Genomic DNA, 24,024 nt, shown 5'->3' with positions numbered 1-24,024 from the left:
AGCCACTTGTGGATGATTCCTCTCATCTCAGGTCTTGGCTTAAATGTCTTCTTACAGTTTAGTTTTGAAAGGCACCCTGTCTACCTTAGCTACTCTACCAAGTTCTCTCTGCTTTTACATAGCATCCTGTTTGTATCCTTCATACCACTAATCACATCTTACATTATCTTGTTTATTTGTTGGCATATTTATTGTCTACTTTTCCTTAGTAAGGTCTAAGGTCCAAATATGAGTTCTTGATTACTGTGTATCTTTAGCACCTAAAACAGTGATTGGAACATTGTGAGTACTCGGTATGCATTTGTTGAGAAGAAGAAAGAGATAAAGGATGAGGAAGAGCTAAAGGGAGAGAGAATAAGAGTGAGTAATGAGAATCTAGGTACAAGTTTCCAACTTCTTTCTCACTGGATGATTGACTCCTATTGGAATAAGTTATGTAATTACAACCTGTTCTTTTTGAATTTCTTTATTTAGTAACCCAATATGCCATACTCCTTTTAACTGAAATCTGCAAGACTCCAAAATTAAAGTCTGAGTAATTAGAGTAAAAACCATGGGTTACCCAATTAATAATGCTAAATATTCACCTTGAAATAATTGCAGGTAGTCACTAGGAACCCATAAATTGGGAAATGAAACAATAAATTTCATAAAATACTTTTCCAGTTACATATAGAATTGTAGAACATATGTCTGTAGGCTTACATGCCAGAAAGTAATCAACCAGGACACAAGAGGTGATAGCATTATGTTGTTTGATGACTTCCCTGAGGAGAAAGTCTGCTGTGTGTGTGTATGTGTATGTGTGTGTACACACGTATAAATATATATATATATATATATACACATATATATATGCATGTATATATGTGTGTACACATATACAATAAATTTCATCATAAAAGGAATATTAGAATTATAACCTTGCTGCTACAAACCTTACCAGTGTGATAAGTATTGAGGGAAATCTACTTAGGATAAAGAATAAGATGTGATTATCTATTTCTCTTTAATTAATCATCTTCAGTATCAATCTTTTAATTAAAATACTTCAGGAGAAGAGGTATTCTCTTTGACTGGTACCCCATATCACCTAGGACCTTGTACATTGGAGAACTATTTTATGGTTCATTTTCTATGAGGGCTCTGAGACTTTCCTTGGAGATCTTACAGTACTCTGAAAATACTGGTACCTGCAGTCCACTATGAACATTTTTATTTTGCTAAGACACTCAGTAGTCAATTGCAGAGTCTTGAAATGATAGTGAAGCTCGGAATTTAAAATACATATATTAATATGTGGTTAACACACTATAAAATATGATTAAAAGTATCAATTTAAGATATAACATATAAGACTAACTAATATATAAGACTTACATAACATGTAAGACTAAGATATAAAACTAACGTTTGTCTATGTCTTTATTCTAGTCCTAAAGAATATTCTCACATATAATAAAGAATTTCCATTTGATGTTCAGCCTGTCCCAGTAAGGTAAATAAATAAGCATCTATATTTTGTCTTCTGATTTTATTATCTATTTTATGCCTGTTTTTCAAATATTTCTGGATTTTTTCCCTATCAAATTTGGTATTGGTGATATGACTGTTACCATTGGTAGCAATGAGATGATTGACATTGACATTTATATCAACATTAACCTAATAATCAGCATCTTATCTGGGAAGTTAGTGGCTATGAGGGTTAGCTGGTGTATTAAGTAGAGTAGCTCACTAATTTTTCTGTCCTTTTTTATAAAGGAGAATTTTAGCCCCTGGTGAGGAAGAGCATTTGGAATTTGAAGAAGATGAAGAAGAAGGTGGTGCTGGAGCAGGGTCTCCTAATTCTTTTCCTGCTAGAGTGCCTGGTGGGTACAAAAAATGTACATTATATAATTCAAGGTCAGGTGTTTGGAACTTAGTTTTGTACTTGTTAGTGGCGGGTAAAACATCTCCAGGTTTGCCAATCTTAAGCAAATTATCATGGCCATTCTGTTAGCGGTAGCTATCGGTTTATTGTGAAAGTATCTTACTATTTGTGTCAGGGATCCTCAAAACATCCCATGTTTAGTGATTGGCTAGGAAGACCCACAGGACTCAGCATATAGCTGTACTCACAGTTGTATTCTGAGTCATTACAACAAGAAAACACAAGAACAAAATCAGCAAAGGGTAAAGGCACACAGGCAAATTCCAGGGGAAACCAAACTTCTAAGAGTCCTCTCCCAGCAGAGTCAAATATGTACTTGATTCTCTCAACATTCTTTCACACCTGTGAAATGAAAAATATTGTCTATTGGGGAAGCACTGTAGAGATTCAGTGCACAAGACACTTATTGGGGTTAGCGTGAACCAAAACTACAGACTCCAGGAAGAAAGCAAGTGTTCAGCACAAACCATATTGTTTGCATGGACGGTTTAGGCACAGTGATCTTCTTAACAGGGCATGATGGGAATCCTGCTGAAATCCAGGTTCCCAGATGCTAGCCATGGACCAACATTGTAAGTAGGCTTTCTAGAGTAACTGTTTGCTATGTTAATTCTTTTCTTTATATATCTAGCTGTTCTTTAAATAATCATATATGATTGTGAAACCTGGACCTGGAGGAATAGATACGTTTAGGGAAATAAAGAATACATAGCAAGTCCTTTTTATTTGTGGAAGATCTTGACAAGGTTGTAAAATACCCTAGTCAAGCACCCTGAGTAAATTATTTGCCTCTTCTACTTCTATACTTTCTTCTGTTCTTATACAGTGCACAGTTTTTACTTCTGATGAACTAGTTCATTTTTGGAAGTGTAGAAATAACACTGTACTATTGTGATGCATTTTTTTAAAAGACTCTATGCTTTATGGTATAATTAAATATAATATACATATCATCCAGAAAACTTCATAATTAAAGTCATATTCCAGTAATTTAAATACTCTTTGGTAGAAGACGTTTGAAATATAGACAGTATAGGCTTAGACAAACAAGATACCTGCGCTTTTGAGTCTAACATCTGCCAATCAGTAGTTAAGTGACTATACTTAATTCTTTATAAAAGGAGATGTTGACAATGCCTAATTCATAGGGTTACAATGAAAATTAAGGTACCACATACAAAACATTTGGCATGATACTTTTCATTTGCTGGGGTAGTGGTGGCTACTGTATTTTCATTATCACCTCTAAATGGTGCTAACAGTCCTACACCATAGGATTATTAGAAAAATTACAGTCACTATAAAATGTTATTGTTAGTGTTTCTTTGGTACAAGGTAATTATTTCCAATCTGCTTGTCCTTATGAAGAAAGAGCTATATTTTCCTTGTCATATTTGTAGGAAATTTCAAGATTGCTGAGATGATGAGGTAAATAAATTTGCTAAAATTTTTCTGCATTTTTTATTTCCTTTTCAAACCACATGCTGTAATTGAAATAGATTCCAGTTCTATAAATTTCTGGTTTGGTTATTTGTTCACTAGTTATACTTCTGTAGCAAACAAGATCCTTGAAGCAGATGATGTAAGTCATGAAATGGACAGATTAAGGTCTTTATGGGATTCAGGTTGCTGAGTTGAAAAGAAATTCTGTAAAGTAAGTCTATTTGCTATGAAAGATTAAGCCCAAAGTAATTAGATTTTTGTATTCTGATATAACATTTTGGTATTTTATTTCCGAGATACAGAAAGCTCACTAAACCTTTCTATTCCCTGAATTATTTTCCTCAAAGTAAGACAGAGTATATATAGTTCAATTGGCTATATTTGATTTTCAATCATATTTTCCAGGGCCTGTGTCATTATAAAATTGAAAGTGTCATTGAAGGACAATTTGACCTTTAACTTAATTGTAGAATGGGAAAAAAATTGTTATACTGTGGACATCCAAGATTTCATTTGTGATAAGGCTGTTGTGTCTACATTATCATGGCAGGATGCTTCTAAGAATTATAACATTTTTATTACCTTTATTTTATGTAATTTATATAATTGTAAGTTTGTTGAACTTTTTTTTTTTTTTTTGGTACTGAGGATTTAACACAGGGGTACTTTACCAGTGAGCCACATCCTCAGCCCTTTTTATTTTTTATTTTTAGACAGGATTTCACTTGGTTGCTGAGGGCCTCACTGAGTTGCTGAGATTAGTCTTAAACTTGGGATCCTCTTGCCTCAGCCTCCCAAGTCACCTGGATTCCAGGCTTGTGCCATAGCATCTAGCTTATTGTGATCTTTTTAAAAAAGATTTATTAAAGTGTCCCTTACATATATAAAAGGCATCTTTTTTAGTGTGCAGCTTTATGAATTTTGACAAACACACATGCTAAACACTACTACTGTTAAGCTAATGAGATGAAGTATAATATATGAATATGGTATGACCCAAGAGTAGTTTATTCCCATTTAAAATCAAAAATGGATTTTTATCCAACCTTTCTTGAAAAGAATAAAAAATTGTTAAACCTTTCTTTGACGTTAATATCATTTTCAAAGCCTTCAATTCTCATAAGACAAACAGTAACTTTTTTGTACTGCTTTAAACACTAACTGGCTTAAGTCCAAATAGTAGTTTAATTTTCTTAAGGTAATCTCAGTAGATTTCATTTAAATAGAGGATAAAAATTTATAACCTATTATTTATTACTGAAAATTTATTTATCATGTTGAATATTAAAGCTTCTAAATGATAAACCAAAGTAATACAAATTAAAAAAAATAGCTGGCCAGGATTATATGCTTATAATCCTAGCTACTTGAGAAATTGAGGCAGGAGGATTGCAAGTTTGAGGCCAGTGGGGGCAACTTAGAGAGACTTTGTCTCAAAATAGAAAGAACTTGGGATGTAGCTCAGTGGTAGGGTGCTTGCCTCACCTGTGTGAAGCCCTACATTCGTTTCCTAGTACCACATGCACAAATAGCCATGACACAATTTTAGACAAAATTTAAAAAAACATTTCTGAGTGACCTAAACATAAGCCTAGCAATCTCAACATTATTCTAGATTTGTATTGGTTATTCATCTTTTATATAGTCTTAGATATGTACAAAAAATGTTTTTTTTGAAACTCAAAATGAAGAGTGAATCTTACTTCTTTAATATCAAACCTGTACTTGTTTCTTTCTTGCATAAATATTCAATTCTGAGTTGAACTTGAGAGTTAAGCAAATATGGATTTCATTTTCACCTAAAGTGCAGTTTTTTTCTTACCCATGCATATAGGAAGTTGAAAACTGCAACAAAGTATTCATTGCTGTTCCATGAATATTAGGGCATCCTTATTTCACAGAATTTCAGAATATATCTAGGGTTAAGCAGTAAATACCACCAAAGTGTGCAGTTAGACTCTGGCTCTCCAAGCACTTCCTTTCTCTCAAAGTCTCAAATTCTCAGACTGAGCCGAACAGTCAGAGCCAGAGTCCTTCATCCAGTCATGTACTTATATTGAAAGGAAAGGAAAATACCATTCAATGTTATCTGGTAGTTCTCCTAGCTGTTTTTCAATAGTTTTAAGGCTTGTTAATATTCTATTACTCTCAAGCAATTTTGGAAACATTTTAAGATTTCTTTTTTATAATTTGTTTCTTGTTTGTTTGTAGTACTGGGGATTGAAGTCGGGGGGTGCTCTACCACCTAGCTACATCCCTAGCTCTTTGATTTATTTTTTTATTTTGAAACAGGGTTTTGCTAAGTTGCCCAGGCTGGCCTCTCCTGCCTTAACTTGCCAAGTTGTTGGGATTACAGGCATGCACCACTATGTCTGGCTCAGTTTTGTTTTGTTTTGTTTTTTAATCCATGAATCTTGTCACTTGAAGTCAAAAGGTTTTCTCCAGAGCTTTGCAGAAATTGGTTCATAGGAAATGTCTATTGAGTAGGCTCTTCATCAAGGCTCTAAGCAACATCTGGCCTGCTTTTTCTTGAAAGTGCTCTGGCCACTCAAATTTTTAACCCAACACCTGTAGTAACTCTTCCTTGCATGCTAAATGGCATCTGTGTATGAAGCATATACCCACTGATTCATCTTAGGTTTTGTGAGAGTATTTATTATTTTTTTCCAGATATGATGGTGACACTTAAGAATTCAGCCATTATCCAAATCACATATTTCTGAACACAGAAAAATACATATTTCTAGTACCAGTCAATAAAGAAAATAAAAACAAGAATATACTCATATAACCTATATACAAACAACTTTAATAAAGTATAATTTTTGACAGACCTAGAAATATTATTGTTTGAATGCTAATGACCCCTAAGATTTTTATCAAACTTTTAATATAATTTCAAAGTGAACAAACTTCTTATGATTTTACTCTTTATCTTGAAAGGTTGGAGCAGTTCCTCAACTACTAATCAGTTACCAACCAAAAGAAATTGTGCATGTGTTTTCATATTTTCACACAATTTGTATGTGTGTACAAATTACAGATGTGCAGTACAAATTGCAAAACTTTTCTCTTGCTAGATTTTTAAGACCCATTTCATGTTTTGTGCCATCTACAAAATGTTATGACCAAATAATGATTTGACAATACCATTATTTTAAATTATGTTAAAATTATCCCAAAATAATAGAAAATATTATTTTATATATATCCTTTTTATTGGATTTTAAAATTACAAAGAAATGTGCACTTAAAAAAAGTGTGTGACAGACTTTGAATTGGTAGTATCAAACATCTGAATTTAATTACAAGTATGATAAATCTAAAACAAAGAAGACATAAATATATAATCACATACATATGATAATGCTTAGTTTACATTTTAGATATCAGGTTCATCTCTGTCCTAAAAGTATGGACAACAAATTTTGTACTCCTTATTCATGACATTTAATTCACCAAGCACTAAGGCAAAATGAAGACTGACTCACCTCTTATTGAAGTAAATGCCTGTGACAAGCATTTGTACAATATCATGAAAAAAGCAAATTCAAATCAGTGTTTTAAAAAAATACAATCTTTGGTAATTTTCCTCTTTTAATGTTCTGACCTAAACAATAATGTACTATTTTGGAACAAAGACTGTCATGCCATTTCCAATTTTGGACTAGAAATTGTCCTTATGGTATGATATGAGATATAAACAATAGAAATTTTTAAAAAGCAAAAATAAAAAGTTGAAAGAAAAAAATGACTTCCTCTTCTGCATGTGAGGACAGGGTCTTAAGGATCCCACTGACCCATATCCATGTCACTCCAGACTCATCCTCAGGCTGGTGGTCCTTTCATTGTCTTTCTCCATGATCTCTATGGCTACACAGAGACTATTGAATGTGAGGCCATCCTACTTGATACTTAGACCTTCATTTTTCTCAGCATCCTCTTGGAACAAAGAAGTTATGGGCGGGGGGTGGGGGGCTTTCAGATGCTCTCCCATTGTTTTTCTGTACCTGTTGCAGGTAGAGTGGTGCTTCATTGCTTGGTCTGTGTCAGTGCTGTGGGGTGCCCAGCAGAGGCAGAGGCCTTACTTGCACAATTCCCTTTCCTCTCCACAGTGGTAGTGGCTGTAACATTCTTGGCTAGGTCAGACGCTTTTACACAGTTTTTAAAATATTCTTGAGCGAACTTGTCTATGTTTAACAAACAGCCATTTGGGGGATCCATAGCTACTTTCATAAATTGTTTTCCACAGATGAAGCACAATGAAATAGAGCAACTTGAGTTTTTACCCAAGTACCACCTGTTAATAAACAGTTTCCATCAACAAGATGGACTTTTTGGTATCCCCTATTACAGTAGTGTGGTAAAATGGTTCCAAACCTTCTAATTCATTGTCATTACTTTATCAGAGTTGTCTTTAGGTTTAGGCTTAGAATCTTCCTCTCGCAGAAAATCACACTGAATTGAGTAATTCCTTCCAACTCTTTTTGACACCAGTGAGAGCATGCTTGCTCTGGTTGGTGCATAAGAGGTGGTTGGGGGCAGATAAGTCAGAAAAAGACGTGCTTTCTGTGTTCAGTACAACTTGGGGCTCACTAGATACCAATGGCTTCCTTTGTCTTGCAGTAAAAACTGAAAGTGGAATTAACCAAATGAACACAGTCCTGCTGCTCACTGCTATATGAGTGTTAAAGACCTATCATGTTGCTATCTGGGCTACTCAGTCTCTGTCCATTTCTGTGAGTGTGCATTGCCCAGTGTACAAAGTTCAAATGTTACTCTTTTTTAATCACTCCCTTACTTGGAGTTCTTAGTGACAGCTCAATAACATCCCTGGGATGTTATTGAAAATTTGGTTTGGACAGCTGTAGCCATTTAGAGTTTTCCATATTTAAAAGTATGAGGCATAAATAGTGGCCTCACAAAAATGTCTATATTCTAATCCTGGGAACCTGTGACTGTTATGTTTACATGGCAAAAGGAACTTTGCAGAAGCATGAGATGGGGAGGTTCTCCTGTAGTTCCTTTTAAGGCTTTAGGGACAATTAAAATAAAGATGTTAAAATGGGACATGATGGTTAAAAGCATGGACTCTGTAGCCAAACTGCTGTGTGATTATGGATAATTTGTTTTTCTATGCCTCACTTTTCACCTCTGAAAAATAGAACTAAACTATTGTTGTGAGGATTAGATGAGAGGATTAGGATAGTATGTGGCACATCACAAATTCTCACAAGTGTTAGCTATTTCTTATTTACATAGCAATTCCATGTGGAAGAACATTTCTTCTGATCTTTGCTCTAGATCTGAGAGCAGATGATCTAGCTGGAATAGCACAGTTTACACTGGATTGTGTGTAGTGATTTCTTTCTTATCCTTGTTAGTCTTTGAATATTATGAATGTAGTTGACTTGTTCTCATATTACACTGTGTAATTGGATATGTTAATTCTTCACTTAGAAATCTTCCTTTTAATGCATTGGCTCAATTTACAACTATCATGGTTTTATCTTTGATGCAAAAACATGCACCCTTTTTCATCTACCTGGGAGCTATAGATGGTATGGTATTATTTTAGTATTTGATCTTCTTTTATGTTTATTATTTCTTCACTCATTGATATAGATTCTCTAGCCATTTGTTTACTAGAGCATGATAACCTCTAGAACTGGAAATTCAGTCATTCATTCAATAAAATATTTCTTCAACAAAGATCTGCTTATTCCTTGTGCATACTACAAAAGGAACAGTTCCCACACCTTTCAGGATGCTTATTGTGTAGTCAGCAAGACAGAGCCAAAAGCACATGATTATGATTAGAGATGTGCACCAATGTCAAAGGTTGGCAAAAAAGAAGGGCTGAGGGAGTTCAATAAATCTAGCCAGATTTAGGACTCACTGAGTATGCAGAGAGAGAGCACATCATAGACCATTCTGAAACACCATAAATTGGCACCTTTCTATGTAATCTATGATCTTAATTACAGTCAGCTTCCTTCATCATGGAACACAATGTTTGACATTCTACCTTGAATTAAACAAGAAATTCAGACTTGAAATCACTGCCTCCATATTAAATTATTTGAAGCATAATGATTACATTAAACCTTTCTGTGTAGTCTCAGGCAAAAAGATTGTTGGTAAGGAATGTAGCATCAGCCCTACCATTTCAACTGAAAGATCTAGATGATGACAGGTTATAAAATTGACTCACCCCAAAGTAACAACAAGTTTAATATCAACTTGGAAAAAAATAATCTTAACATCAAAAAGACTTTGAAAGTTATAAAGCAACCATCTTTTGAATGTCAAAAAAAGGTAGTAAAGAGGTAATACATAAAAGAGGTAACATTCTTGGGGGTTTTTGGGGGTGGGGTGGGGTGGGTTCTTTTTTTGTCTTTTTTAAAACTGGGGATCGAATCCAGGATTTTGCAAATGCAAGGCAGACACTTTGCCACTGAGCTACATCCCAACCCAACATTCTTAATATATAAAGAAAAATTTTAATTGTAATAACCAAAGCAGAATACATGAGAGGAACAGACAACATGAGCATGTGTGCACACACACACACACACACACACACACATTTAAAAATACCCATTAAACATATAAAAAGATACTCAACTTTATTTTTAATAAAAAACATAAATTAAAGCTACTGTTGGTGAGTCTTAGGGAAAATAGGTACTTATTAATCACTGGTGGGAATAGAAAAATGGTACAGTTCCTTTGGAGGGGAATTGAGCATTCTCTAACAACATATAAGTACATATTTTTTCCTTAGCAATCCCATTCCTGAGAATTTACTCTGAAGATGCACCCCCAAAATACAGGAAAAAGAGGGGGAAACATTTGCATATACACAAGATTCTCTGTTTAGGTGTTTTTTATAATGATAAAAAGTTAGAAATAATGTAACTGCCATATGAAGATTGACTGAATAAACATAGGATGCTGTAGAAAATAATTCAGAAAATCTGCATGAACTAATGAGTGATTTTTCAAATTATTGTTAGCAGAATTTATCAAGGTAGTTGACATTAGCAGATTAAGAGGAAAGATTTCATAAAGTTGTCAACAATGCAGAAAAAGTTTTCAGTTAAGTTTGAAATACAGCCTTGATTTTAAACAATTCTTGGCAAAGAACAGAAAAACATCCTTAACTTGATAAAACATGGCTACATGACATTTACAGCCCAAAATCGTTTAATGATGAATTTGAACAAAACAAGAGTGTCTATTACTTCTTTTCATCAGCACTGTTTTGGAAGCCCTAGCTACTGCAATAGGACAAGAAAAATGAAATATAAAAGGGGGGATGTTCTTTATTTGCATATTTATGAATATATAGAGAATATGCAAAAAACCTATTCATAACTCATTAATAAGATAATGCGGTTCCTGTATATAAAATCTGTACAGATAAATCAATTCTATCTCAAACAAGTAATAGTTGCTTAGAAAATGAACTATTATAATATTTATAGTAGTATTAAATAATATCAAGGACCTTATTATAAATTCAACAAAAGAAATATAAGAATTTTATGTAGAAAATAAACCTTTGTTGAAAGAAATAAAAGAATATCAAAAGGAAAAGGAAACTGGAGCAATCTTGAAATTAGGGATAAAGATGGAAGAGTGACTTAATAATTGTTATGGTTGGTAAGATGTTGAATTGTACATTCTCTTTTACTGTTTTCATTTCTCTCAATTGAATTGTTTATGAGAATGCATTTTATAAAAACAGTGAAGTCATTCTTTTTTTCATTTGTTCATAATAGTTATTCTTGACATTAGATTCATTTGGACTAATTATAAATGCATGGAATATAATTTGCTCCAATTCAGTCCCTTCACCCTCCCCATCCTCTCTCCCACTGTTCCCTTTCATCCACTTTACTGATCTATTTATTTACATTTTTTAAAATTAGTATCTTATAGATATTCAAAATGATGAGTTTCATTATAGTGTATTCACATATGTGCATTGGAAAGTTAGTTTGGGTTCATTCCACAGTTTTTCCCTACCCACTCCCCATTCCCTTCTTTTTCTTTTATTGATTTTATTTTTTTTAAATACACGACAATGGAGTGTATTACAATTCTTATTACACATATAGAGCACATTTTTTAATCTTTGTATAAAGTATATTCACGCCAATTCACGTTATACATGTACTTGGTTTTTTTTGCATTACAATTCTTATTACGCATATATACCACAATTTTTCATATCTCTGTTTGTATATAAAGTAGGTTGACACCCAGTTTGTGTCTTCAGACATGTACTTTGGATAATGATGTCCATCACATTCATTCCCCATTCATTAGGAGGCTAATCCCCTGCCTCCTCCCTTTCCTTCACTCCCCTCTTCCCTATCTAGAATCCATCTATTCATCCCATGTTCCTCCTCCCTATCCTATTGTGAGTCAGCCTCCTTATATCAGAGAAAACATTTGGCATTTGTTTTTTGGGGATTGACTAACTTCACTTAGCATTATCTTCTCCAATGCCATCCATTTACCTGCAAATGCCATGATTTTATTCTCTTTTAAAAACGTTCATAGTGTATATATGCCACATTTTTAAAAATCCATTCATCCATTGAAGGGCATGTAGGTTGGCTCCACAGTTTAACTATTGTGAATTGTGCTGCTATAAACATTGATGTGGCTGTGTCCCTGTAGTATGTTGTTTTTAAGTCCTTTGGGTATAGTCTAAGGAGAGGGATAGCTGGGTCAAATGGTGGTTCCATTCCCAGATTTCCAAAGAATCTCCATACTGCTTTCCAGATTGGCTGCACCAATTTGCAGTCCCACCAGCAATGTACGAGTGTGCCTTTTTCCCCACATCCTCTCCAATACTTATTGTTGTTTGTCTTCATAATAGCTGCCATTCTGACTGGAGTTGTATCTTAGTTTTGATTTGCATTTCTCTGATTGCTAGAGATGTTGAAAATTTTTTCATATATTTGTTGATTGATTGTATATCCTCTTCTGAGAAGTGTTTGTTCAAGTTCTTGACCCATTTTTTGATTGGGTTACTTGTTTTTTCAGTGCTTAGCTTTTTGAGTTCTTTATATACCCTAGAGATTAGTGCTCTATCTGATGTGTGAGGGGTAAAAATTTTCTCCCAGGATGTAGGCTCTCTGTTCACCTCACGGATTGTTTTCTTTTGCTGAGAAAAAAACTTTTTAGTTTGAATCCATCCCATTTATTGATTCCTGGTTTTAATTCTTGTGCCATAGGAGTCTTATTAAGGAAGTTGGGGCCTAACCCACATGATGAAGATTAGGGCCTACTTTTTTCTTCTGTTAGACGAAGAGTCTCTGGCTTAATTCCTAGGTCTTTGATCCATTTTGAGTTAAGTTTTGTGCATGGTGAGAGTTATGAGTTTAATTTCATTTTGTTGCATATGGATTTCCAGTTTTCCCAGCACCATTTGTTGAAAATGCTATCTTTTCTCCAGTGCATGTTTTTGGCACCTTTGTCTAAAATAAGATGATTGTAATTTTGTGGGTTAGTCTCTGTGTCCTCTATTCTGTACCATTGGTCTACCAGTCTGTTTTTGTGCCAAAACCATGCTGTTGTTGTTACTATTGCTCTGTATTATAGTTTAAGGTCTCATTTAGCGATACTCCCTGCTTCACTCTTCCTGCTAAGAATTTCTTTAGCTATTCTTGGTCTCTTATTTTTCCAGATGAATTTCATGATTGCTTTTTCTATTTCTATGAGGAATGCCATTGAGATTTTGATTGGAATTGCATTAAATCTATATAGTGCTTTTGGTAGTATGGTCATTTTGATAATATTAAGTCTGCCTATCCAAGAGCAAGGTAGATCTTTCCAGAAATAGTAAATGAATTCAGCAAAGGAGCAGGATATAAATCAACACCCATAAATCAAAGGCATTTCTGTATATCAGTGACAAAGCCTCTGAGAAGGAAATGAGGAAAACTACTCCATTCACAATAACCTCAAAAAAAAATGATACTTGAGAATCAATAAAAGAAGTCAAAGATCTATACAATGAAAACTACAGAACCCTAAAGAGAGAAATCAAAGAAGATCTTAGAAGATGGAAAGATCTATACATTCCCTTCTTAAAAGGAGGGAGGGAGAGGGGGAAGGTGGGCAGGGTCAGATCAGAATATGATAGCCCAAAGGGTGGGGTTTTGGCCTGCTGAGAACTTCTAACTGAAGGAGATTGGAATCCCAAAAGCAACCTCAGCAGCAAAGCCTCTGCTCTCCTCCTGCCCTCCTGTCCCCATTCATCCTTCTCTCCCAAAGCCAGTCATAAAACCTAGAAAGCGCTCATTCTCTCTCTCTCTCTCTCTCTCTCTCTCTCTCTCTCTCTCTCTCTCTCTCTCTTCCTTCCTTCCCTGCTATTCCCTTCCTGTCCCCCTACCCTCCCTTCCCCCCTCCCTTAAAAACCCTCATTCCAGACAGGACCTGCCTTAGGTCCAGAAGGAAAGAAGGCTATACAGAGAGGCCAAGAAGAATCTGACCAGACAGGGCTTGCTGGGACCCTGGCAGCCTTTTACCATTAGCTCACACCCCCTTTTCCAGTCATTTCTACATGGCCATCCATTCTTCATGGAACATAAACATAAAAACAGGAGTTTTCCCTGGATCTGTAGGTCTTTATTTCTGAAGGCTTTTAGGTCAAATAAAATTCTATTAAATAATTGTTATGATTTTTAAAATGTAAAGATATATACTAGTTCATAAATTAGAAGAAGCAGTTTATAAAGATAGACTCTTTCTGAAACTCATCTGAATTTTTATTGCAGTTCCTGGACCTTTTATACAGCTATAGAATTAAGATACTGTATTAGTGGTAAGAGGATAACAGTCCGGTAAGACAGAATAGAAAACTCAGAAAGTGATTGCCACATGATTTATGATTGAGGTGGGACTGCAGATCAGTGGTGGAAAATGTCAGTCTTTTTAATGAGTAGTGCTGAGACAATTGAGTATTTAAGAGAAATTGAATGAAATTAAAGCTCCTACTATACACCGTAGTCAATAATTCTGTGTGACATATAGAATAAAGTGTGAATGGCAAAACAATAAAATGCTTTCAAGATAATACCTTTATCATTTTGGAGTGGGGTAAGTTTTCTTAAATATGACATAAAAAGCACTAATTGTAAAGGAAGATATTAAGAAATTTGATATTACTAGCAGTAAGTATTTATCATAATCAGAAGACACCATGGCAGAGAAAAGTCATTCTTAACATTCAAAACTAATACTTGGTGTTAGAAGTTAGCAATGGTTGCTATCTTTTGGAAGAGTGAATTGGATAGGGTTGGGGGAAGGACACTCCCAGGAGGCTGATCATATCTTTCCTAGAACTGATACTAGTTATACAGGTGTATTCACTTTGTGGAAGTTCAGCAAACTGTACTAACAATTTGTACATTTTAAAATGTATATGCTCTACTTAAACAAAAAGTCTTTATAAAGGAAAACTACTAAGAAGCTATTTGTAAAACATTTGTCCATCAAAATAATAGAGACCTCCTACAGCGCAATAAGACAGACATCTCAATAAAAAATCGAGCAAAATAATTGAACACACTTCAGAAAAGAGGAAATCATATATTTGATTTATCCTAAAAGGTGCTCAGCCTTATTAATCTTCAGAGGAATGCAAATTAAAATGATTGATCTCTTTATACCAAAATTAGCTAACATGAAGAATCTGAGAAAACAGTACCTAGTGAGGATGTGGAGCAATGGGAACACTACTGCACTTGGGCTAGGAATAAAAATTGGCACAACCACCTTGGGAAATGGATTGTCATTACATAGTAGGTATGGAGGTAACATGCCAGGTGACTTAGTGATTCCTCTGTTTCAGAAATGGGTGCTTATGGGCACCAGAAGATATTCAGAAGAGTATTTATAATAGCCTTGTTAACTATATCCAAACACTTGAAGTAATTCAAATGTCTATCAACACAAGAATGTGTACATAAACTGTAGCATATTTATACAGCCATGTACTACATAGAATGAACTTTTCTGCGGAAAAATTCATATATGATATACATACATGTGAATATGTATGTATATAAATATAAATGTATACATATTCACATTTTTCATAAAATTTCAGAGGTGTTTCTTAACTCTCTGGAGTTCATCCCAGATGTCCAGGTACAAGCCCCTCTTCTAAAAGTACCCTCATTTGTCAATCAAAGAAGATGCATAAAAGGTATTATGTATATATTTAATGATATCAACCTGAGCCCATTTAGGTTTGTTAATGCAACAGTGGAATGCAGCCTCCAGGCCTTCCCATTATTGCATTTGTCTGTATTGTCTTCATATTTGTTTAATTTAGAAAGTAATACATTTTTAACAGCACTGTTGAGGTATAATTTGCATATCATAACATTTCCCTTCTGTAAGTATAAAATTCATCGATTTTTGACACCTCTATAGAGTTTTGCATCTGTCATCACTATACAAGTTCAGAACATTCCCATCACCTCCCAAAATTTCCTCAAGCCATATTTGGCATCAATCAAATGTGTATTTTCAAATGTAGTGTGTTGATTGCTTCATGTATTTCAAATAACTCATCATTAAAAGTAGCATAACACATTGTTGAATAGAAACTTGAAAAACATCAACCAAAATCTTTTGTTAAGTGTATTTTGAGGTTCTGTATACATACTTGATTAAAATCAGCTTATTTGCATCTGTTCTCTATTGGTAGTTTCAAAAAAGGGAACATACTGAACAGTTGATTTCTTCCTTCATATGTTCTTGGTGGGTGAATGTTGTCATGTTGTTCTGGGTGGGTTTTTAGTTTTAAAAAATTTAGTTGGTTTTGGGGAAAATGTTCAGTTATACAAATGGCCCTTTTATATGGCAGTCTGTATAGTACTAATTTCTGAGAGAATAAATCATACACAATAGAATGAAGAATAGAAGTTAGACTATATAGTTAAATTAAAACATAAATATCAAATTGTAAATTATTGGGGCTGGAGATGTGGCTCAAGCGGTAGCGTGCTCGCCTGGCATGCGTGCGGCACAGGTTCGATCCTCAGCACCACATACCAACAAAGATGTTGTGTCTGCCGAGAACTAGAAAATAAATATTAAAAATTCTCTCTCTCTCTCTCTCTCTCTCTCTCTCTCTCTCCTCTCTCACTCTCTCTTTAAAAAAAAATTGTAAATTATTTTCTTTATTAGGAGTAACTAAAGAGAAGAATGTATTGATCAACTCTGATATTAAATGTCTCAGACTTTAGAACAGTATAACAAGTATTTTAAAAGCTTTTCTTGTCTTTGTTCTACCACTTCATATTAAGATGCTGAGTATAATGTAGAAGTACATATGGAATATAAATATTATGTGAGCATATTATACTATTATGTATAATTGGGCTTCCTCAAGTGATGTTTTTAACATACTTTTATTATACATACTATATACTATTATTATAGAAATTATTATTTCTGCTTAAAGGTGATTGTATGGTTGGGAAATGCAGATATATTATGTGTAAAATTAAATATTTTTCTAAAAAAGTATAACATCAGATGTTCATGAATTTTGGAAATAAAAATACATAATGCCTAGCTAGTTCCTAGGAGGTAGGCTATATCTTCTGTTTGTCAAAGTATTTACTCTGAATTATTGATGGAGCTAACTTTTATTGAGGTTTCTCTGTTGCCAGGTACTTTATTACCAAGGTTGCCATCAGAACCGGGAATGACATTACTCACTATCAGGATTGAGAAAATTGGTCTGAAAGACGCTGGACAGTGCATCGATCCCTATATTACAGTTAGTGTAAAGGGTAAATAACTGGCAAATTGCATTATGTTTTTTCTCATATGGGACAAAGTTTTTGACAGGGGATGGTCTTGTATATGTGACAACTTACTTTAATGCATTCTATAATGAGGCAAAATCCTAGAAGAGATCATAACAGAAAATAGTTCGAAAGACTTACAAAAAATATTTCCTACTTATACACTCACTTTTGCTTTTGAGTTTGTATAGATTTTTGCTCTTCAGATTCCATCTAACGTGCAGACTAAACATACACATTGTCCTTAACAGCAGCTACAGCCTTCAGGATGTAGATTAACAATAGCACCCCTCACCTTCTCCTATCTAGTCTATATTCATTTCTCTCCACAAAGCCCCATGTCCTGTTTTCCCATCTCTCCTGCTTCAGCCCCTTCTTCTTCCTGTGCTACTGAGGTATGTACTTAGGTGAGTCCTACAGAGGCAGATGAAAATCAGGGGACAGGGAAGTAGGGTGCTTCCATAACATCTATGCCCTGAAAGCAATCCCGTGGGATGATGATGTGATTAAGAATAAATTATACCATTTTACAGAAATAACTATAGTTAGTACAAACGGCTTATTTTAATCTGTAGTTTTGCACCAAAGGAACAGATCGGTGCTGAAATTAAATGGAGGAACTTTTATTAATTGCAGAAATAAAGTCAGAGCCATGGGTTCATTAGTGCTAATTAAAAGAAAAATATGACCACAAAAAAACACATTTATTTAAAGAACATAATCCACAGCACTAATACTGGTACACTTTTAAATTCCGATGTTACCAGTTATCAAATATATAGTGTCCTGGAAAATATTTACATTGTTTGATAGGTCATTTGTAAAACTGCATACTCATTCAGAAAGTATACTTAAAACACAAAAATATTTAATGATGTTGTAAATGTTAAATTACCTTTGCATATGTTAAACTGAAATATTTTTATGTAAATATTTTTTAATTATTAAATGTACTAAATTGTTTTTGAGCTTTTTGAGACACATAAATGAATAACACATAAACACTGAGGAGTTATTAAATGAGTCCATGTTGAATTTGACTAAACTGAGATTTTAAAACCCGGAAAATTAAAATTATATATAACGTACCATCTGGTTGTTGTAAATTCAGGGTATGTTGTAAACAGTATAACCAGAATTTAGATAATATATATGAAAAATTATTCATTAACAAAAGGGTTTTTGTTGGCTGTTCTCATCCATTTTTGGTTCTTAACAGGGAAATTATGATAAGGTTAGGTTTAAAGGCTTTTCTAAATAAGTCATATACTTGATCAAAGTTAGAAATTGGTGGCAGAGCTCCATTGTGGCAAATTATATACTCCAGATTTTTTTTTTTTTTTTGCATAGAAAAATATAGTGGGCTCTTCCCTAAGAAAAACATGTTTGTTCTTTTTACCACTTCACTATGAAGATCAAGTTTGGTCCACTTGGCCATGTAAAGGCTTCCTTGTCCCCTTCATGAGGTCTCCTATCCAGTCTATATTCATTTCTCTCCACATACCCCATGAACTTCAACAACTCTCACATACTTGCTCACACCAAATAGGAATCTCTTAGCCTGAGAATCTCCTCTCAGCTCTTTCCATGCCTCTTTAGGAACTGTAACCTTTGCAGTTTCTATATTTTTCGTCTGTATATGTGAATGCTCATAAGCAGAAACTTGTTTCTCCAGATCTGAATGGCATAGATTTAACTCCTGTGCAAGATACTCCTGTGGCTTCAAGAAAAGAAGATACATATGTTCATTTTAATGTGGACATTGAGCTCCAGAAGCATATTGAAAAATTAACCAAAGGTTTGTAATTATCAGTTACTGACTTCTTAAGGACACAGTACTTATCTGGGTTTGTGTTCATAGTGTACTTAACACAAGATCTTATGTCACATAGTTATGAATATTGACTTAAAGAAAGTCAAATCAACAATTTTAAAATATGAGAATTAGCAGTTGCATTATCTAGTTGTGTAATAATGTGGTTAAATATTATTTGATAGGGAAGTTTTTCTCATAATACAGAGTTAAGGAAGCAGGTTCCCTAATAATTACCTTAAGTCCTTTTAGAAACCTAATGATTACTTTCTAACAGTTAAAGAATATTTTTTTTCTTTCAATAAGATGCATTGGGTAAAAAGATACTATAACTGGCAGTTTGTAAGAATATGGAAAGGACAATCTGGGCGTGGTGGTTTCAGGAGGGAGAGAAATGATATAAGGTAGAATTTTTTTTTTAAAGGAACTCTTAAATTTCTATTCTAATATAGGTGCTTATTGAAACCATTTCTATAGGTACTGCTGATACTTAAGTAACTTCTGTTTTTCTTGTGGTATTTAATATTCTATATTCTTTGGTAGTTTATGATTCTACCTGTGTACATAACTTACATTCTTGCTATACAATTTTGTTGTACTTTGTAGAATTAAATGATATGGAGAAATGTCACTCAGACATGCTAGTACCAGAGCTTGGAGTGACAGCCACAGTGAGTTATCAACAGTTGTGTCATCAGACTGTTTGACACATGTTACTTTGTAAAATCATAGGCTTCTGGTGACACATAAGAAATGTGTGGTCTCTGGCTTATGTTGTTTGTTTTAATTCCTTAGGTGCAGCTATCTTCTTTGAATTCAAACACTACAAGCCTAAAAAAAGGTTTACCAGCACCAAGTGTTTTGCTTTCATGGAGATGGATGAGATTAAACCTGGGCCAATTGTAATAGAACTGTAAGTGATATACATATAGGATTCATACTGTTCTAATGGTTCATGTTTCTTCTTAGAATGTAACATTGGAGTAGATCAATCATCAAAGTATTTTAAACAATGATCTTTCTATTGTGGTTACAGATACAAGAAACCCACTGACTTTAAAAGAAAGAAATTGCAGTTATTGACCAAGAAACCACTTTATCTTCATCTACATCAAACTTTGCACAAGGAATGAGAATTATTCTGACATGAGTAATGTGGAATTTCTGTGAATTTTACCACTCAGTAGAAACCATCATAGCTCTGTGTAGCATATTCATCCTTCAGGAGGCAGGAAGTGAGCCGTACCTATAGGCCAGTGAGTCCATTGCAAAGCTGTACCACAGAACTAAAGTCCAGCACCTCATTGTTATATGACTCCTTTGGATACAGGTTTATTATAGATTTTAAAACTTGTTTTTACTTTTCTATTAATTGTGCAATTAATAGTCTGTTTCCTAATTTACCACTGTTCCTACCCTGCTTCCTGGAACAATACTGCTGTGGTAGGTGTGCTCATCTTCAAACTTAATATAGCAATAAGAATGTGCTAGAGTTTACACATTTGCTCACTTTTGCTCCAGTATGGTCTTTTGATTTGAATTAACTTCAAACTTTTGAGTTGAAGTGGGTAGGATAATACCAGATTGCTTTAAAAGGAAATTGGATCAGTTATGGTCTGTCTTATAGGCTGTTCCTTAGAGCTGGCCTAAATCCACCCTCATCTGATAGTTCTACTTAGAAATAGTGTGCCTTGATCAGATCAATATCTTATATGGGAGTGTTCCCAAGATTGTAGCTGTGATTTTTTTCCAGATGACCAGATTGTTTTTCTGAAAGTGAGCACATTTTTAGTCATGTTGATTAGTTGTTCTACATCACATTGCTATTGTTTCTAGGGTTAACATTAATGATTCTAGGGTTAACATTAAAACCATCTCTCTCAGAATAATTACAAATTTTTGGGTGGGTTTACGTCTTCTAAATCATGTCATCTAAAAATAATTGAGTCAGATGCTAATGATATACTGCAGGAACAACTGCTGTTTTTCTGACAACTAATTGTGAAACCTTAAAACCTGCATACCTTGTCTTTATAAAGTGATGAGTATGCAAAATCTGGAAAGATATTATATTTTTTTTAATATAGGTAGATATGACTGCCATTTATTTCCTATTTAGATATATTGACATTCATATGAAAATATGCAGGTCATTAGCCTATTATAATTTCACTATTTACATTACTTTTAACTTGATGAGACATAAATAAAACTTTCATAGTACACAAGGTGGATATTTGATATACAGAACATAAAGATTTGTGAGGAGCTTTTTTGTGGGTTACATGTAGAACCCACGTATTTTAATATTCACTATTTTAAATGAACAATGCATGAAGGGAATGCAATACTTGGCCTATTTTTAAACTAGTGTAAACCCTAATCATACCATCTGTTTACTTTTTAAAACGAATAACAGTTATTTTAGCCCTTGCACTTCAAGAGATCTAGTCTTTAATTTTTCAGTTGTCTGTTAGGTCAGTTTTGTTTACTAGATGAATGTTAATAAAACTATATGAGCCTGAAAGAATTATCAACCAAATTTAGTCTTTTCTTTCATCTGGATTGGGTTAATTTCACAAGTGCAAAAATAGTTCAGTCTACAGTAGTTCTAGGAAATGAAGAATTTGCCTTAATAAAATGTTCACTCAACTGAAACTCTGAGTAGTCAAAATTTCCAGACTGTAAACTTCTCAAGAGAAGGGCCTCATCTTCTCCATGTCATGTAAACTTTCCAAGGTGCTTGGCAGCACTCTGTACCCTGTGGAGTACTCAGTACCTTTTTGTTTGATGTTACTGATGTTTGATGTTGCTCCCTTAAAATCTACTATTAAAATGTAGCAAAACTGATACATTGTTCCTTCTGTTTTCTCATACTATAAAACATGTATATCAAAGTGATAATTTAAAAAAAAAAACAAACCTTTTTTTTGGTTGTAGATGGACACAGTACCTTTATATTTATATGTGGTGCTGAGGATCAAACCCAGTGCCTCACATGCAAACCCAGCCCCTCAAAGTGATAATTTATATGAAGAAACATTTTGCATCCTTCACATAAGAATGCTTTTTTTTTTTAACCTCTATTTATTTATGTGGTGCTGAGGATTAAACCCAGGGCCTTGCCTGTGCTAGGCAAGTAATCTACCACTGAGCCACAACCCCAGCTGCCACCAAAGAATGGGGTTATATGAAAAAAAAAAAAAAAAAAAAGAGGATGCTTTGTATAAATGTCTTTCATCAGCATTAAACAAACTTAAATTGAACATTGTCATCAGCTTAGCTTTAATTCAGACCTGAATGACCAAACCTCCCCCCCCCAAAAAAAAGGTGATTTTATCTTGAAGCAATTAACACAAAGCAATCTGTATCTCACAAATTAGTTGTTTAAATTTACTTTCTAGTGTGGGAGGGGATGAGTCACTGGACAATAATTACAACTATAGCAGTAATACTTTCAGGTTGAAACACTACTGCTTCACAAATGAAATGATTTTAGTAACTAAACTCGAACATAATTTGCTGGAGAGGACTTCTAAAACCTTTGAGATACAAAAGTATAATTGAATCAAGGGACAGTATTCTCTACACAACCTGTATATGGGCAGCTATCTTGGGCTTTGCTACAGAAGTGGTACAATCAGATGGATGTAAGGAGAGGCAACTATGGGTGGGTTCAGAACTGCTCAGATAAACTACGTAGAACGCATTATAACTTACTAATAGAATAAATACAAAAAAGGCTTTAGAGGGAAAACTACTGTTGCTTTGAATAAAATAATAAATCTGCCTTTCCTTGAAAATCTATCTTCCTGGCTGACATCACCTTTATTTAAATGCTATTTTAAAATTAGAAGTTATAGTAACTTCAGCATTGCCTTGTGTCCTGTAGAGGTTGAAAGATACATTCAAAATGTGTTTGTGACTTAAATTTTATTTTACATGGTTAAAAATGGCATAAGCTATTATATGGTTTTCCTCTTACACACAGCTGCTGCTTCTAATATTAAATGGAGGTTATGTAGATTGAATTCTTCCTAAAGGACTCAAATTATTTTTGATTCTGAGTTATCTTCAGTAGTTTAGAGATTTTGTTTCACAGAGATTTTGTTTCACACTGAAGCTTTTGCCCCTATTTTGAGAATACTTAGGGGACATAAAAAGAACAATGATATGTTATGTTCTAGGTTTCAACAATCCTATTACTTTCTAGAATTTAAAAGAATGGAAGAATATGGTCTAGCAGTAAACAAAAGTACCAGGCTTTTATAATTGTATTTAAATCTTAAACCTCTTAAAATGCACTGTTAAAATTGCTGTAATTAAAATTACAGTTCTGGAGAGCTAGTTCTTAGAAACATTGTTTTAAAGACAGTAGTTACAGATTCAGGACTTGCTTTAATTGATTTTTAAATAAAATATATTTGAGTATCTATCAAAAAAAAAGAATTTAATTCAGCCCATAGTTGCTGATTAAAGACATTATAAGCCTTAGAGTTTCATTCATTCTTAGAGGATTATACTTTTCTAATTTTTTTATCATATTCCTTGAAAATCAGTGGCAAGGTATGGTAAAGAGAAGAGTGTGTTGTGTACATTCTTAAAAAGAAATTTCCTTATTTTTTATAGACACAACATACCACCTTATATTTTACTGTTATAATGCAATAATGGCAAAAGCAGTAGAACTTCAGGTCAAACAACTCTTGCTTCTAATGTAAACTCATTCTCAGAAAACCATTCTTACATGGACAGTGGTTAGAAAAAAGTACATGAATGTGCTACAAAAATAGAGCCACAAGACTTCTCACAAGTAAAAGAAATCCTCTGTAGAAGTCCACAGTTGACCAAGGTCCAGCCTCCTTAACAGTGAGCAACAGGGAATATGCTGCCAAGTCACCATCTTCAGTTCTGAGAGTGAGTTTACATGCTTCCCCAATGGCACAAAGTCTCACGAGGATCCAATGAATCAACAGACACTTGGGAAA

General features: G+C 34.0%; 1 protein-coding gene across 3 annotated transcripts in view; it reads left to right on the top strand.

Annotated features, from left to right (window-relative positions):
* Positions 1-21,886, top strand: part of Aida (axin interactor, dorsalization associated) — a 42,963-nt gene extending 21,077 nt beyond the window's left edge. For all 3 annotated transcript variants that reach the window (XM_078022869.1, XM_078022870.1, XM_078022871.1), the window contains 6 exons: positions 1,435-1,498; positions 1,765-1,871; positions 17,086-17,208; positions 18,899-19,021; positions 19,832-19,949; positions 20,073-21,886. In XM_078022869.1, coding sequence (XP_077878995.1) covers positions 1,435-1,498; positions 1,765-1,871; positions 17,086-17,208; positions 18,899-19,021; positions 19,832-19,949; positions 20,073-20,169 — 632 coding nt within the window. In that variant the 3' untranslated portion in view covers positions 20,170-21,886. The remainder of the gene's footprint in view (positions 1-1,434; positions 1,499-1,764; positions 1,872-17,085; positions 17,209-18,898; positions 19,022-19,831; positions 19,950-20,072) is intronic.
* The last annotated feature ends 2,138 nt before the right edge of the window (positions 21,887-24,024 follow it).

This window comes from Ictidomys tridecemlineatus, chromosome 10 (genome assembly GCF_052094955.1).
Source record: "Ictidomys tridecemlineatus isolate mIctTri1 chromosome 10, mIctTri1.hap1, whole genome shotgun sequence".
In the NCBI taxonomy this organism is placed as follows: Eukaryota; Metazoa; Chordata; class Mammalia; order Rodentia; family Sciuridae; genus Ictidomys; species Ictidomys tridecemlineatus.
Note: the sequence above shows the minus strand (reverse complement) of the source record. Positions and strands in the feature narration are given on the sequence as shown.